General features: G+C 42.3%; 1 protein-coding gene and 1 pseudogene across 11 annotated transcripts in view; one reads left to right on the top strand and one right to left on the bottom strand.

Annotated features, from left to right (window-relative positions):
- TMCO3 (transmembrane and coiled-coil domains 3) overlaps positions 1–17,964 on the bottom strand; it is a 47,462-nt gene that overhangs the window by 18,529 nt on the left and 10,969 nt on the right. For 10 of the 11 annotated variants that reach the window (XR_005376628.1, XR_005376629.1, XM_038570128.1 and 7 more), the window contains 5 exons: positions 17,298–17,489; positions 16,135–16,263; positions 13,451–13,543; positions 12,076–12,262; positions 3,983–4,103 (listed from right to left, as the gene is read on the bottom strand). Coding sequence is in view for 9 of the 11 variants with exons in the window: in XM_038570128.1 (XP_038426056.1) it covers positions 3,983–4,103; positions 12,076–12,262; positions 13,451–13,543; positions 16,135–16,263; positions 17,298–17,489 (722 nt within the window). In the remaining 2 variants the exon portion in view is untranslated. The remainder of the gene's footprint in view (positions 1–3,982; positions 4,104–12,075; positions 12,263–13,450; positions 13,544–16,134; positions 16,264–17,297; positions 17,490–17,964) is intronic. The other variant, XM_038570126.1, reaches the window with a different exon arrangement.
- On the top strand, positions 5,228–6,068 carry LOC102151628 (annotated as a pseudogene).

Genomic DNA, 17,964 nt, shown 5'->3' with positions numbered 1-17,964 from the left:
AAAGTATTCCTATAGGTAAGTAATTCTCTGTGACTTGTGTTTGGAGAAACACAAATTTGAATGCAGCCAATTTCTCATCAAAGCCAGTGGGGGACAGAGGGAAGTAGCACATTTTTCAAGTGTTGGAAGAATAGAACCATCAACTGCAAAATCCATATCTTGTGAAAATATCCTTCAGGAATGAGGAGAGAAAAGATGCTCTCAGTTGAAGAAAAACTATGAGAATTTGTCACCAGAGGCAGACTAACCATGAAAGAATGACCAAAGAAAGTCCTCAGACAGAAAGGAAATTTTAACAAAAGAGTTCTTGAACTTAAGGAAGAACAACAAAACTGATAAAAATATAATAGATAATCCTCATGAGTTTAAAAATCCTATTTGATTATTGAAGCAAACTTAATAAACCCATCTGACATGGTGCTTGATATAATACAACAATTATATTTAAAAAGTAGGGAGAGAAAAGGGAGCTAAATGGAAATAAGGTTCCTATATTTCACAACAAGGGGACTGATTACAGTAGCAGATGTACTACAGTGCCTAGAGTAGCTACTAAATAACTATACAAAGTAATACACTAAAAAACATGCAATCCTTAAAAATATGCAAGTAACCCACAAGGAGGTAAGAAAAATATAAAAGAGGGGGGATGCCTGGGTGGCTCAGTGGTTAAATGTCTGCCTTCAGCTCAGGTCATGATCCTAGGTCCAGGGATTGAGTTCCGCATGGGGCTTCCCACAGGGAGTTTGCTTCTCCCTCCACCTGTGTTTCTGCCTCTCATGAATAAATAAATAAAATATATTAAAAAAGGAAAATATAAAAAAGGAACAAGAAACAGAGAAAACAAATAACAAAATAAAAGACATAGTCCTAATATATTTACTTCAAATGCAAACGGTCTCCACACCAATTAGGACAGATTGAGTGGGTTAAAAAACCCACTGTTCAACAATACCTTGTCAGTAAGGAACTCATTTCAAATACAATGGCATAAATAGATTGAAAGTAGGAAGAGGGGATCCCTGGGTGGCTCAGCAGTTTAGCACTTGCCTTCAGCCAGGGCATGATCCTGGAGTCCTGCGATCGAGTCCCACATCAGGTTCCCTGCATGGAGCCTGCTTCTCCCTCTGCCTGTGTCTCTGCCTCTCAATCTCTCTCTCTCTCTGTCTCTCATGAATAAATAAATAAAATCTTAAAAAAAAGAAAGTAGGAAGATAGAAAGGACAGACTATTGTAGACATTAATAAAAAAACAGGCAGGAGTGGGTATATTAATAACAAAGTGAATTTCAGAATAAGGAAAATTATTAGAAGTAAACATTACATAATGACAACCAGATCTACCAGGAAGACAAAATGATCCTAAATGTGGATGTACCAAACAAAGAGCCCCAAAATGCATAAAGAAAAGCTGATAGAGCTAGAAGAAGAAACACACAAATAAACAATTATAATTGGGAACATCAATAACCATGTTCCTCGGTAACTGATAGAACTACAGAAAGAATACAGAAAAACTGAACAATGCAATGAACAAATGGGATCTGACATAAAATACTCCATTCGACATCAGAATACACATTTTGTTTTCAAGTGACTTTGGAACATTACCACAGACCATATCTGAGGCCACAAGACAACCGCAACAAATTTAAAAGAATTAATATCATACAAAGTATGTTTGTTTTGTGACCACAGTGGAATGAAACTAGAAATCAGTAACAGAAAGACGACAAGAAAATTTCCACAAACACTTGGAAATTAGGCAACAGACTTCTAAATAATCCATAGGTCAAAGAGGAAGCATCAAAGGAAATGTTTTACATTAACTGAACTAAATGAAGATAAAAATACAACCTATCAAAATAAAAGAAATGCAACTAAGACAGTGCTGCAAGGAAAATTTATAGCACTAAATGCTTACAATAGAAAAGAAGAAAGGTTTTTCTTTTTTTTTTTTTTTTTAGAAGAAAGGTTTCAAATCAATAATCTACATTCACAGCACAAGAACCTAGAAAAATAAGAGCAAAATAAATCCCAAATGAACAGAAGGGAAAAAAAAATAGAAGGGTAGAAACCAATGAAATTAGAAACAGAAAAACAAAGAGAAAAACCAATGAAATAAAGAGCTGGTAATTTGAAGAGATTAATAAAATTGCCTAACCTCCAGAAAGACTGACAAAAAGAGAGAGAAGATGCAAGTTACCAACATGAGGAGCAAAATAGATTCTACAGACATCAAAAGGATGATAAAAGAATGCTACAAACAATTCTACACATATAAATTTGACAAGTGAAATGGAATAGACCAACTCTTTGAAAAACTAAGCTACCACAACTCAACAAAATGTAGTAGAGAGGGGCACCTGGGTGACTCGGTCAGTTAAGCGTCTGCCTTCGGCTCAGGTCATGACCTGGGGTCCCGGGATTGGGGTCCCATGTCAACCTCCCTGCTCAGCGAGGAGCCTGCTTCTCCCTCTGCTCCTCCCCTCTTGTGATATCTCTCTCTCTCTCAAGCTCACTCTCTCTAATAAATATAAATAATTTTTAAATATAGTAATCTGAATAGTCTTATAACCATTAAGCAAATTGAATTTGTGATTCTAAGAAATATCCCCCAAAAGAAATCTCAGGACCTAGACAGTTTCACTAGAGAATTCTATCAAACATTTAAGGAAGAATTAATAGCAGTTTCATATAATGTTTTCCAGAACACAGAAAGAGAAGGAACATTCTCAAATAGCTTTATGAACCTAGTATTACCCTAATACCAAGTCAAGAAAAGGAGATTACCATAAAAGAAAGCGACACACCAATTCTCTCATGAGCTTAGATGTAAAAATCTTCAACAATATATTAGCTAATTGTATAAAATGTATAAAAAGAATTATATATGACAACAAGGTAGGATTCATTCTAGGTATTCTAGGCTGGTTTGACTTTCAAAAATCAATTGATGTAATCCACCATATCAAATGGCTAAAGAAGAAAACCTATACAATCATATTATATTAACAGATGTAGACAAAGCATAACAAAATCCAACATTCACTAACAACAGAAACTCAGCAAACTAAGAATAGAAGGGAACTTCCATAAATTGATAAAGAGCATCTAAAAAAAACCCTCACAGTTAATGTAATATTTATTGGTGAAAGAATGGATGCTTTCCCTCTAAGATGAGTAAAAAAGGCAGAAACATCCACTCATAATGTTACTCAACAGAATACTGGAAATCTAGCCACTACAAGGAAATAAAAAGGAATAAAAGGTATACAGATTAGAAAGGAAGAAATTAATTAAATGACAGATCTCACCATTTCAAAGTGGTTCCAAAAGAAATTTCAAAAGTCTGCTAATTTGTGACCTATGGTATCATCACTGTGAAACATAAAATAAATGTAGCATCTGGAAACACTTCAAAGCCCAGTATTTATGTGCTTCTAGTATATTTGCTTAAAATAAACTCAAGCTTATAGTCCTAACCCAAGTGCAATTTACCTTTAAGTTTTATGGGGCTCCTTACATTTTCCAAGTGATTTATTTTCTGGCTGGTGTTCTTGTAATATGCTGTATATACCACATAACCTACGACTTTCTGAATATGTTTATTTTTTCACTTTTCAATTTGACTTCTCTCTCCACATGAACCTAAGCAAGTGCAGTTCAGGTTTGGGATTATTTTATTGGGAGAAGGGAAAGATCAGAAAGCGAAATGATAACGACAGAGACACTAACAATGATAATCCCCATAATGATGGCATGCATGCACACACAAAATCACACACATGCACACACACATGAATCCTTCATACATGCATCCCCCTACACACACACACAGCGTGACCCAAGTCTAAGCTCTCAGCCTGCGCCATACAAGCTCTGAACATCTCTTTGGAAAAAAGGTATTAAATGATATTTTTATAAACAAACGATGGGAAACTAGAAACGGACTGTGCGAGGAAGTGACATAGCGCATTTACCTGGAATAGGTACCGGCTCCGGCTTGGATGAGGGTGGGCATCCCAGCTATGAATAAGCCCAGCTGCACGTCCTGGACTACAAGCATCCCAAGCAGCACTGCACTGTAGTCAATGTCACCTGCTTGAGGAAAAAGGTATCAATAGCACAGATTTCTAATAATTTAAAGTGTCCCAAGTCAAAATATAATTGTGTGGATATTTCCAAAATAATTCAAATAATTTTGATACTTTGGCAGAATACCGACTTTAAAATCTCTTTGAGAGCAAACACTGAAAGATATTAAACATTAAAAATTTTGTAAACAAAATTTCCAGTTTTTTACTACTTTTTATTTGTAGAACTATAGAAAAAAAACACCATCATAAAAAGAAGGCATGGGACACATGAATATGGAGGGCCTGGATAACCATGCCAACTTCACTCTGCGTCCCCAGCACACAGGAAGCACCCCTTATTACTCCCTGAAGCTACTGAGAAGATGTGGCCTCGGCCTCTTCTGTTGCACCTCCTGGCTGACGGGTCTCGATCCTTCTAGCCTGCTACCACTGCTATAGTGAGCATCAGTCCCTGAGATGAACACAGATCTGCTGGAGAAACACTAGAGCAAGGAGTAGGCAGGGCTGCCTGATGCGACTATACCACTCCTCTGCAGAAAAGACAGGACACCGATACCACCCAACTCAATGGGTCGCGTGGCCTCTGACAGCATCATTTTCAACCAACAGTTCTGGCTTTGGGTCAACTATCTATCTATCTATCTATCTATTTATTTATCTGAACCCAGACTTTTTTTTCTTAAAGATTTTATTTATTTAGTCATGAGCAGGCAGAGGCACAGGCAGAGGGAGAAGCAGGCTCCATGCAGGAAGCCTGATGTGGGACTCGATCCCAGGTCTCCAAGATGACGCCCTGGGCTGAAGGCGGCGCTAAACCACTGAGCCACCCGGGCTGCCCTGGGCCAACCTTTTAAATGTGATTCTAAACACTTAAGTTTCATGATCTCCCTGTAAAATAAGCTATTTTTTTCTTAAAGAACAAAAATCTACTCATAAGAACAGATATTTAAAGGCCAATCTCATAAGAATAACCTTATGGAAAAGAATGAACAAACCCAATAAAATCTGTCATCACTAGCAAAAGTCACACTTGATTAGAAGTCCAGGTGATCCTTCCAGGAGGCTTATTTTGCACACAATGTTAAATTTTTGGTGAATAACGTATCTTGTCTTACAATTTTAGGCTCGTTCGGTGTGGACCTGGTACCTCTTTTGCGAAGTGGCATCTGAGGAGACTCTGGCACTCGCCATGGCTGATGAAAAGCCCAAGGAAGGAGTGAAGACTGAGAAAAACGATCATATTAATTTGAAGATGGCGGGGCAGGATGGTTCTGTGGTGCAGTTTAAGATTAAGAGGCATACACTATATGCTAATGAAAGCCTATCGTGAACGACAGGGTCTGTCAATGAGGCAGATCAGATTCCAATTTGATGGGCAGCCAATGAATGAAACAGACACACTTGCACAGTTGGAAATGGAGGATGAAGATACAATTGATGTGTTCCAGCAGCAGACAGGAGGTGTCTACTAAAAAGGGAACCTGCTACTTTACTCCAGAACTTTGTTCCCCCAGACCAAGAAGACATTCTCAAATAGAAAGCCGTAATTTGGTTCCACCACATCCTGACTACTACAGTAGAGTTTTCTCTATTCTTTCATTTCTCCTTCCCCATTCTTTTATTGTACATAAAGTAACTGTGTATGTGCACAAGCATATTGCATTTTTTTTTAACTAAATGGCCAATGGTATGTTTTGATTGACATCAAATGGAGATGGGATGGGGGAAAATACTGCTTCTGTGAAAATACCCCCTCTTCATTAGTGGCATGCTCAGACAGCTCTTATCTTTATATTCCAGTAAGTGATTTCGCTCTCTCTGTTTAACAAAAAAAATAACATAAAAATCCTTGCATACCTTGTTCGACTGGAGAATTTTAATGTTTTTCATTTATCATTGTAAAACCAAGGACAACTTTATAACTTTTTTGTACATAGCTGTTACATGTAGGGCAATCTGTCTTTAAGTAGGGATAAATTAAAAGAAATGAATCCTAGTTTTCCCTTCAAGTCAAGCGTCTTGTTTAAATAAACTTCCTGTTTAAAATGAAAAAAAAATTATTTTTGGCTTAGAATTATAAAACATTCTAAATGGATAATCCCATTAGGCTTCTGTTGCATCCTTGAGGATTGCACAACTTAATAGTGAAGAATACCCTCCTCACAAAAAGTAACAGGTGAGTGGGACACTTCAAAAACCTATCTAATTTTCAACAAATACCTCCATGGGTTCATGAGCACTGACTCTTGATCTTGGAAAGTGCTAGGTCTTGTGTTCACAGGGACACCACCATCTTCCATGCAATCCTCACATGGGATTAATATAGTTCAGCCCTGTGTCCGAGATGGTGCCTCTTCCTGACTTCGAAGAAATACAAAATCTCCAGTCACATCTTCCTTTTTAAAAATAGCATTTGTGGGATCCCTGGGTGGCGCAGCGGTTTGGCGCCGGCCTTTGGCTCAGGGTGCGATCCTGGAGACCCGGGATCGAATCCCACGTTGGGCTCCTGGTGCATGGAGCCTGCTTCTTCCTCTGCCTGTGTCTCTGCCTCTCTCTCTCTGTGTGACTATCATAAATAAATAAAAACTAAAAAAAAAATAATAAAAATAGCATTTGATGATATTCTGGCAGCATTTTTTAAATGTTTCTAAAATCCTGTTCTTTGCCTTTCACCTGTTCCCAGTCAAGGATCATGAACTATCTACCACCAGGGGGCAGGCGCCACAGAATCGGGGCGGGGGGGGGGGGGGGGGGAGGATCCCCAGTGCACCCTGTCCCCAGGAAGCCCTGGGAAAAGCAGCTAAGGCCTGATGGGAAACACACACATGCACTGCAGTGACTGATGTGTGAGGTAAGCAGTAGAGTCAAGATACAAAGCACATACTCAGATGGAACTATGAAAAATTAAAGATACCACTTTAAATATTTCTTGTCTAAATTTTGCACTGTTTAATTTTTTGTGCTTATCACTAATGTAGCACTTAATTTTTTCCTGTTTTCCATCTCTTTTATTAAATACTTTTAATGTATGAAGAGTAAAAAATATGATGAATACCTACCGTAAACTTTTGAGACATTAGCTTCAGAGTTTTGAAAAAGTAAGATCCTGAAGATACTGCAGGTATCACCAGTAAGCCGGCCACCTGCAGTTGAATCCCTTCCTGCCACACCCCCAACTACTGCCTTAGTTTTCATTCCCTTGTTTTGTTTTGTTTTTTAAGATTTTTTTATTTATTTCTTTGAGAGACAGAGAGAGCAAGCAGATAGCACAAGAGAGAAAATGAGCAGGGGAGGGATAGAGGCACAGGGAGAAGCAGACTCCTCACTGAGCAGCCTGATGTGGGACTCAATCTCAGGACCCCAGGATCACCACCCGAGCCAAAGACAGACGCTCAACCACTGAGCCACCCAGGTGTCCCTCCTTGAGTATTTTCCTACTTTAACATAACCTCTATGTATGCGGGAACAACACTGAGTTTATTATCTTATAATTATAAACTTTACAGAATATAATGAACATTTTTGCAGCTTGTTTTTTTTATTTTTTATTTATTTTTATTTTTATTTTTTTTTTGCAGCTTGTTTTTTGTTTTTATTCACCATATGTCTGAAAATGACCCACTGCTCACGCATAAAGATCTCTTTTTAAAACTGCTATAAAATACAGCAATTTACCCATTCCCCAATCAATGGCACTTAGGTTTTCAATCTTCCCACTACTTCAAGTATGCTATGATGAACATTCTAGCACATTTACTGGAAACACTCCATTCCCTTGCTTTTCATGAAGAGATTCCCCTGCCTCACCTCTCCTGGCCTCATGCCCTACCCTGCCCACAGTACTCCCACAGATAAGGAACAGGACAGCAAGGTCCCAGCATGGGTGTCTCTTGTAGGCCTGTGTCTTCCAGAGGAGGCCTCTGTGGGTCCATATAGCACAGGACTGATAGGAAGTCTCATTCTGGGGATAGGTACCAAAGGCCACCATTGCCAGATGTTGTGTCACCTTTCATCATAATCAAGCTGCTACCATGACCCAGGGCTGCCTGACCCTTCATCGTTCTCTGGATTCTGAGCATGGACATGGAGAGGTGGAGCGATCTACGGACCCCTTTGGGGGTCTGAGCCCCACTATGCAATGCACTAGCTGGAAACCATGAGAAGTGAAAAAGGAGAATCTGGGCATACCCACATATGAAGAGGCAGGGGCACTGAATCCTTGGGGACTTCCTTCTGCTCTCAGGGTGCAGCTTTGCACAATTTCAAACTTTCCATAAATTATATTGGATCAGACATTTGTATTTTGTATTACTTCCTCAACAGCATAAGATTAATCCACTTTTATATCTGCAGTATTCCAATATATATGAACACACCATAATTTAATTGCTCATTGTATTACTAAATACTCAGATTACCTAAAACTTTTTGCTATCAAAAATAATTGTTTTGGGGGCACCTGGGTGGCTCAGTTGGTTAAGAGTCTGCCTTCAGCTTGGGTCATAATCCTGAAGTCTCCATTCAGTGGAGTCTGCTTCTCCCTCTGTCCCTCCCAACATGTGCGTGCTCTCTCTCTCTAATAAAGAAATAAAATCTTAAAAAAGAAAAGTGTTTTGAGTATCCTTTCACATTTGAAGTTTTCTAGGATGTGTCTCCAGAAATGGAAATCTGTTTGTGGAAATGTTCCCCAAAGCAAAGAACCAGCTTACATTCCTACTGATCGCGTGTGAGGGCCTACAGTCCTGTGATATTGGGCACAGCTGAGGGGACTCCAGGCCGGGCCTGAGAGGACTGACCTGCACTGACATTCCCCCAAGCACCACTGAACTGTTCTTTATGCTGCCTCAGAATGCACATTCCTCTGTCCTGAGTTCTCCATTAGGATGTTCTGCCTATTTTCCAACTGGGGTGCCTCTTGTTTCAATCACGGTTAAAGTTCTTGGATGTGTTCAAGTATTACTTCCTTATACATCTCACATACACAGCTAATGTCTTCTCCTAGTCTGCAGCTTCTAAAAAGTGCCTTTTTAATATAAGTTTTACAAAGTTCAACTTGTTCAGGTTTGTTAACATCTTTCCTTTTGGATTTTGCATCTCAATTTCAGCAATCCTCCCTACCCTCAGGTCGCAAGTGTTTCCCCTACTTCTCTCTAGGAGGCTCTGAAGTTCTGCCCTGCACACCGAGATGCTGAACCCACACGGAGCTGGTTTCTGTGTGTGGCTCCAGGGAGCACTCTGATTCAGTAGGGAAAACTACTTCCCACCCACCCCATTGGCCCACACGTCCCGTGTGTGTGCATGCATGCATGTGTATGTCGGGCTGTCCTTTCCCCTCCTACCCTACCTGGCCTGGACATGCCGTGCTGCCTGAGCACAGGGACAGGACTTCAGGGCTTGCCATCTGGTGTGGAAGCACCTCACTTCAAATGATAATTGGCTTGGCCTTTGTTCTTGAACAAACTATAGGTTTAGTTTGCTAAGTTTCATGAAAAAATCTACCAGATTTTTTACTGGGATAGCTGGGAATTTATAAATTTGGGAGAAACAATGTCTTTTTGTATCGAGTCTTTTCATCATAAACACAGGCTATCTCTTCAATAACATTTTGTACTTTTTTCCTTAAAGGTCACACACATCTCTTCAGAGATTTATTCCTAAATTTTTTGTGGCCATTATATATATATTTTTAAATCTACCTTTGCTTGCTTTATTTATTTTTTAAAGATTTATTTATTTATTTATTTATTTATTTATTTATTTATTTATTTATTTATTTATTTATGATAGACATAAAGAGAGAGAGAGAGAGGCAGAGACACAGGAGGAGGGAGAAGCAGGCTCCATGCCGGGAGCCCAACGTGGGACTCAATCCCGGGACTCCAAGACTGCGCCCTGGGCCAAAGGCAGGCGCTAAACCACTGAGCCACCCAGGGATACCCCCTCCTTTTTTTTTAAATTTGTGGCCATTATAAATCAAAGCTTTCTTCCCCCCAAATTACATTTTCTAACGGTCCTGCAGGGGAGGATTTAGCATGTGAGTTTCATCTTAAGTTTCCATGAGGTCCAAGTTTGTCCGTGTGTGCACCCACCTCCCACACCTGCAGCCCTGTCAACACTCCCACCTTCTAACAGTTCAGAGTTCCAGGCTGACCTTCCTTTTCTCATAGTCCATATGTAAAATACATGAGGCACTCTGTGTATGAGGCTGATTAAACGTGCCAACCTGGCAACATTCCCTGCATCGCAGCGCTCCGTGTAGGGCTGGACAGGTGGCCATGCCATCAGGCCCTGTGTGTGTCTGACAACATGTTCGCCTCTGCCTGAGCTTCGGGGACAGCTCTGCTGGGCACACATGCCCCACACACGATCCATGGGCGTCCACCACCCAGCTCTCCGATAGGTGTCAAGCCCCTCTTGTGCTGGGCCATGCCTAGAGTAAATTTCCTTGCCTTCTTTCTGCTCAGTTTTGGAGTGGTTTGTTCCAGTGAAAGGTTCACATCCTTCTCCATGTCTGGAAGTCAACAGCTATTTTCTCCACTCTTCTTCCAGGAATTCTACTGTATACATACTGAGCCTCTTAGCTCTGCTCCCCGTTTCTTGGCTTTCTTTCCCACATCCTATCTCTGTGCCTCTGTGAATTGAATCTGTTTCTTGGCATTTGTTCCCACGTCTTCTTTCTACAGTGTGTCCTATCCCTGTGCCTCCGTGAACTGAATAGGCATGATTCCCTCACTTCTGTTTGAATGCTTCAGACATGCTTACTTCGCAGGGGTTATGAGATTTTTCCACAAACCAGGAGAATTCACATCCTCTCATTTGGGCTGTCATGAGTCTCTCCCAGGCAGGGACATGCTCACGCACACTGGCACTCAGCACATGGTCCTTACGGAAGGACTTTTCATTCTCTTACCTCTTACCGCTGCCACCCCCTTCACCTCCTCTATCACCTATGAGAGGTAGTCCTAATTACCTGGCCACAGGGACCCCCACAGATGAGACCATCAGCTAGTCCGGTTCCAAACAAGGAGGCCCATGGCCCACAAATCACAAGACACCAGTTTGTTTATGATGGTTTCCAGACTCTGATGCATAACCCCTGGTGCCAGGCAGTGGGTGTGATGCCAGGAGCCTGCAGCCTCACGACCAGTTCTGTGTACAGCAAGGTGGGCTTTATCAGAGAAGCCACCCACTCAGCTCTGGTTCTCGCTTTTCATATTTCTCTTTCATTGCTGTGTGTTGATGCATGGCAAATAGCATTGTGAAGTTACTACAGTTTAACCCTGTTTCTTCTACAAAATAAAAGCCTAACAGTGAGCATCATGAGTACACATGATGTAAAAAAATGGCAGTGCTGTCAAGGCTTAGCTATGAGACAACCCAGAATGTTCACCCTGAGCTGCTGATCCAGTCTGGCTTCATTATATCCAGTAACGATCAGAGGCCAGTGCTTTGTGCACAGAGACGAATGAAACTGGCACCAAAGAAGTGAAAATCCCTTTCGGTTACCGTATTTTACATAAAAGCATCAAAGGTATGTCAGTTTCCAGTCCCAGCCAGAAGGAAAGCAGTGTTACAGCATCCAGCCTTCACTCTGTGATGGCAGAGCACAGCAGCGCAGGCAGTAAAAACACCATTATCTCACACGAGAGCCACGCAGGCATTGGGTGGCTCCAGGCCATGCAGCACATTCATCTCCCAAACCCCCATTCCATATACATTTTCCAATGCAGATGGATTCCTTTCTTTTGAATGTGGCCCTCAAACCAACCTAAATTAACAAGCACATAGAAGCCACCTTAGTCCAGTGGGGATTTGGAAAAGTTGAACACAGGCACAAGGGACCGTCACTGCGAGGAGAGCCCTAGGGATGGGGGTTGGGGGGAGCACTAACTTTTCTAAGAGGTCTTAGGAGTGAATTCAAGTGAATTGCATACCTAACTTCAACACATACATACTTAAAACGTGTCACCACCTACCTTCTTTTTCACCCCGGGCACTGCCCATGAGGAATCTGGACACTAAGGGTGTGCTTGATAAGGACAAGCAAGTAGAAATGAAGACACTCTGAGTGGGTCTGATTTGTAAAAGGTGTCCCCACAACAAGCCAAATGCGATCATTAACAGTGTCATGTAACATGGTCCTTGCAAGGCTATCTTCCACACCTTCAAGAGAACACATTTGTTAGTGATAACAGCCGTCTCTTGACTAGCACCCGGCGGAGCACATACAAAACAGGCTGCCCAGTTGTGGGGCCCCAATCTTTCAGGACTGTGGCTTGCAGTAAACACAGCATGGCACCCAAAGTCATGATAAGAACACAAGAAAAATGGCTTACTGGTTGTGAGGGTATTGCAGGGAGTAAACACATGTACCTCTCTCTGCATTATACATGTCTGTGCGCATGTACTCTAACCCTCAGAACACACTTCCCAGATAAACAGCACCACCTCCCTTTCCTGGATGGAAACACATGGCCCTGTGGAAGCCAGAGTCAGGCCCAGATCCAGGTGGTGCAGCTCAGTGAGTGAGTACTGATGAGGCGCCTCACTGTGCCCTTAGTGCCTGTGTTAGATGTGATGGAAAATGTGAAGAAATCAGGTTTAATTCTTACTCTCTAGGATTTCCAATTGTGTGGAAGAGACACAATAATAAAGTCTATATGACGTCTGTACAAACAGGAACGGTATATACTGACCAAAAAAACTCATCCTATTCTACTGGAAAGCACTTGTTCTTTCTCGTCTCACCCCGAATCCTCTCAGGCAAAACCAACTACCACACCCAGGCCCAGTGACAAGAACACAAGGGGGCCCAAGGGAGGGCAGGGGGGCAGGAGGGGCTCAGCACAGAGGCTCTGAGGCCAGTGCTCGAGGCCTTATGGGCTGGCCAGCCTCACCTGTGCGTTAATACACTGCTCACCTCTGGGTGCTCTGAAGGATGTGGGCTTCTCCTCCTCTGCTCTGCTTCTTGATAAAAAGCAACACTTCCCTCAAAATCACAATCCTGTGTTTGGGGATCAGGTCAGCCGGGAGGCTCTACCTAAGGCTGGGTACTAACTTCCTACTGTGGCCCTCCTCACAGCCATAACTGGCCACCAGCCTGTATGTCCACTCCAGATGTTTCCAATGTCAGGAAATGTATTACAAGAGCCTCCTGACACTGCCAAGTCCCAAGTCAAATGGTGGGAGACCCACAGAGGGAACCGAACCAAAAACAGTATCAAGCTAAAACATACTGTATTCTAAAATGTTTAATTTCACAGCCCAATCATGAACAACACTGAAAGCAAACAAACTGATACCCTATGATGCTAAATTTGGGGTAACAGCACCGCCTGGTGAGGCCCTTACCTTTCTCAGCCGTTCTGGGGAGAACTCCAGGCCAACAAGGAACAGAGTAAAGAACACACCGACCTCTCCCAAGGTCTCCACCTGCACAACAGACTGCAAACACAACCAAAAAAAACCCACACAATTTAATGTATTTAACATACGAAGTGTACTAGCTCATGAGTTCAGCTGCTTTCAGGCTCAGCAGCTGCCCTGCTGTCATCATTCCCACTGCCTTTGCTCTCTCTGGAGGGCAGGGCGGCTCAGAACCTGAGCAGGATGTCTGAACCACAAAGCACATGGGTCTGCACACGACTATGTGCACCAATGTTCTCCCGGACGCCACATTTGGCCACTCCCCACAGGCTTTGAGATACAGTGTTCCTGTGTTCTGTGTTTGTTCTAGTTCTTTGTTTGCTATTTACTTTTTACGCCACTGTGCTACAGCAGAGAATTTCCACTGTTATATTTGGCACCACCTACATGATTTACACTTGAGGTTTACAGCGCAGCCATGAACTCAATGTCTGAAAGGAAAGCTCAGGCCTCCACATGTCCACACCCTGCCCTGGCCTGCCACACAGGGACACACACACAGCCCACCAGCCACCCACAGGATGGGCCTCGCCCTCTTTTTCACTGCCATCTCCTCCCTTTCACTTCAACCCTTCTTACTCAACTTATGTTCACCGAGTCTTGCTTATTGCACATTTTTCCTAAAACCATCTGCAAACCTGCATCTCAACAGATAGGTTTATTCCAATTCTACGTATTATGCTGAGTTTTCTGCTCTTCCTCCCTTGTCTCTTGGCTTTTACTTTTTTCCCTCTTTAAAATGAGGCTGTAACCTATGACTTCAGACTAATATACTTAAAACTGTTCTTCTCAACTTAATGAACAGAAGCCTATCAACCTCCTACTAGAAAAAGATAAATAAAAGATTTGGCACCAGTTCCATGAACCGCTGCCCAGTTTCGGCTGGTACACCCTAGGGTTTTTATCTTTGTCTACCATAATTACGTTATTTTCCAACTAGAGCAGATTGGTTAGAAATTCCAATATCTGTAGCTTCTAATCGTATTTGCTACCTTACTCAGCCTTTATTTATTATTATTCAGCCTTAATGATTTTCTTAAAACAAGCTTGGCCGTGAAGAAAAAAATGAAAAAGGAAAATATATTCATATTTACCATTGTTTGTAAATAGTCTAGAAAGGGAGGGACATGGGCAGCCCCGGTGGCGCAGCGGTGTAGCGCTGCCTGCAGCCCGGGGTATGATCCTGGAGACCCAGGATCGAGTCCCACATCGGGTTCCCTGCATGGAGCCTGCTTCTCCCTCTGCCTGTGTCTCTGCCTCTCTCTCTTTCTTCTCTGTGTGTCTCTATGAATAAATAAATAAAATCTTAAAAAAAAAAAAAAAAGGGGAGGGACAGGGTATGGGCAGGAAGAGATTTTTCACCTATAACTTAAAATTTTTTTCTTTTTAACCCCACCATTTTGTTCTCAATCACATGGAAGTTACCTACTCAGAAAACTGAATTAACACCATTCTTCCCAGAGGTGCCTGGGGGGCTCAGTCAGTTGAGTGTCCAACTCTTGGTTTCAGCTCAGGTCATGATCTCAGAGATTGGACTCTCCACTCAGGGCGGAGTCTGCCTCTCTCCCTCTGCCCCTCCCTCCACTCCACCATCTCTTTCTCTCTCAAATAAATACAAAAGTCTTTAAAGAAAAGCCCCCAGAAACCATTCTTCTTAGAGGCCATCCTGCCAAGTTGAGCCCAGCCCACAAGAGCACCTGCCAGGTCACTCAGTGGTTCACCTACCACCAAGTCCTAGGCTTTCAGATTACATCACCCTGTCAATCAGACCCATTGTTAAAATTACTTAGGAACGAGGATTTTTTCACACCTTCTTCTGTTGTCTGGTCTGGAGAAATGGCAGCAATCCCTCTGCCTGGTGAGGTGTCAGTCGGGAGCAGGCATAAGGCTGCAGGAGGGAGTGCCCACACCTCTCCCCATCTGTCTGCTCCTGTCCTACCCATCCAAGAAGGGCCAGGGACCTTCTGAGGACTCTGTTGCTTGTTTCTCACCACCCTATATGACTCCTTTTGTGTGGGACTCATGACATTCTTTCTTGGCATTCTCATTTCATCCTGTCTGAATGGTATATATTTAGATAACACATTCTGGAGCCCTCCTCCACGAAAGCTTGGGAACCCCTCCTTACTGCCAAAAACTGTCACTGATACAGGACGTAGCTCACTTCAATCTGTCAGCAAACAGCCCCAGTACTCACTGTTTCCTGGGGTCTTCACAACACCCCACATTTAGGCTTGATAATTCCTCACTACTTCACCAGCTTTACAGTACATTACAAAGTGTTAAATTTTACATTTAATCCAGTATTCTGAGCTGTTTTCACTATCTGAAGAATAGAGTTCATTCTAGTACTGGAAACAAAATTTCTAAAACTAATAAAAATCAAAGACACAAACATGATTTTTTCTCTAGTCAAGTCATCCATTCAACTAATGAACAAATTACTTCCTTATGGTTTAAAAATTTCTTATGAAACTCTATAGGGCATCTTCTTCAATATGGTTTATAAGAAACCGCTCTTCACTAAGTTCAAAACTTTAAAACTCTTTAGTCTTTGTGCTTTAGTATTCCATTACACAGATACTAAAATAGTTAAAATTTATTCTTACCTTAATACTGTTCAGTCCCGAAGGCCCCAGAAGAACACCACAAATAATATACCCAAACATTGTAGGCAACCCTATGGTTGTACACAGCCAGCCACAAGGTAAAGATAGCATTCCTATGGTAACAATGTCCTGGCAGAGAATAAACAAAAAAGAAACACAAACATTTAAGATAATGGTTGGCAAGACAAGAAGATAAGGGCTAGTTAGTAGAGAAAGCAGATGTTCTACAGGCCCTCCCAACTTCCACTCTGGTCATAACAAAGGCAGCCAACACCTGGGCTGACCTTCTCCACATGAGTTTATCGGCACAGGAGTCAGCCACCTCCTATACTCCTTGGGGATCATGTACCTTTCTCTCAGCCTGTGCTGCCATCCTCTTTGAGACCAACACAGGAACATCTGCCTGGGTGGCTCAGCGGTTGAGCGTTTGCCTTTGGCTCAGGGTGTGATCCCAGAGTCCTGGGATCGAGTTCCACATTGGGCTCCCCAAGGGGAGCCTACTTCTCCTTCTGCCTATGTCTCTGCCCTTCTCTCTGTGTCTTTCATGAATAAATAAATAAAATCTTTAAAGAAAAAAGACCAGCACAAATTCTGGCATCCAGGACAATGCTGGAACCTGACAGTGTGTCTAGATCCTGCCAGCCTTTCCTGAGCAGGCTGCCCTGGTCACTTCTACACCTGGTATGCACTCTGGTCCAGACCCAGGAAGTGATCTCCAGCCATAACACTGTCAAGTGCAAATCTTTACATAATGCACATCCGGTACCTCTCAGGAGCTGGATCTCATCCTACTCCCATGTCTACACAAAGCCACACACAATGTCTCAGCCAAAGCCTCTCTGCCTCATCAGGTGTTCCATTTTAGTGACAAAGCTTGAGCCCATCATAGTAACTCCTGACTTCAAAAAGACTTTCAAATTCTCAAAAGCAAAATTAACTTTCATTTAAAATATTACAATGCCTTATTCTTTTGGGAAAAAAATAAAAAGAGAAAATGTTTCAAGTTACAGAAGACACAGGGAGTTCTAGTAGAATCTGTTAGGACGAAGGTCACGCACTCCATTATGACACTCAGAAAACGAAGCACAATCTTACTTCACATACGTATACCAGGAAATGGGGAGGAGGGAGTGGGGATCTTGAGAGGTGAGCAAACAGAGTACCTTTAGGAAGTGGTGATCTGCGCGTGGAATTGTGGCATCTCTGGGTTTGGTCAAGATGTACCGGTTGTTCTGGGAGTCAATGAGCATGCTAAGACCCAAATCATCCTCCACTTCCCGCTTTGTGAAGTTTTGCTTAGAATTGGCCTCTTCTTCTTCCACTCTGAGAACTGCCTCAAAATTGACCCCTTTCACCTGTAAGAATACCCAACATTGTGTAATGAAAACCAATGAAATGTTCTCAAGCTCAATTTTTAGAGCAAAAATTCCATACAGAAGTGGCAGGAATGTTTCTAATATTCTGTCATGTGTGATGAAAGATCAATAAAGGCTCATTAGCATAAATCAGGAAAACTGTTTCAACTAAAAAAGTGATTTAAGGGTAAAAGTGTTTACGGTTCCTATGACTTTCAAACACCCGCTCTACCTGACTCAGGACACAACTTGTAACAAGAAATACATATTTGGTCTCCATCTCCCTTCCTGGCTCACAGCTCCCACAAACTGTGTAAGGAGCGACAGGAGCACCTTACAAGCCCTTTTATCCTCTCCTGAGTTCACAGCAGTGAGGGGATTTTTAGAAAGCCGCTAGGTAACCACAGGATGAGGCTGGCCACCTGCGGAACTGACCATGTGACCTCCAAGAGGACAGGGAGCTGGAAGCTGAGTT

The sequence above is a fragment of the Canis lupus genome, chromosome 22, assembly GCF_011100685.1.
Source record: "Canis lupus familiaris isolate Mischka breed German Shepherd chromosome 22, alternate assembly UU_Cfam_GSD_1.0, whole genome shotgun sequence".
Classification (NCBI taxonomy): Eukaryota; Metazoa; Chordata; class Mammalia; order Carnivora; family Canidae; genus Canis; species Canis lupus.
The sequence above is the reverse complement of the archived record's forward strand: the minus strand, read 5'-3'. Positions and strand labels throughout refer to the sequence as shown.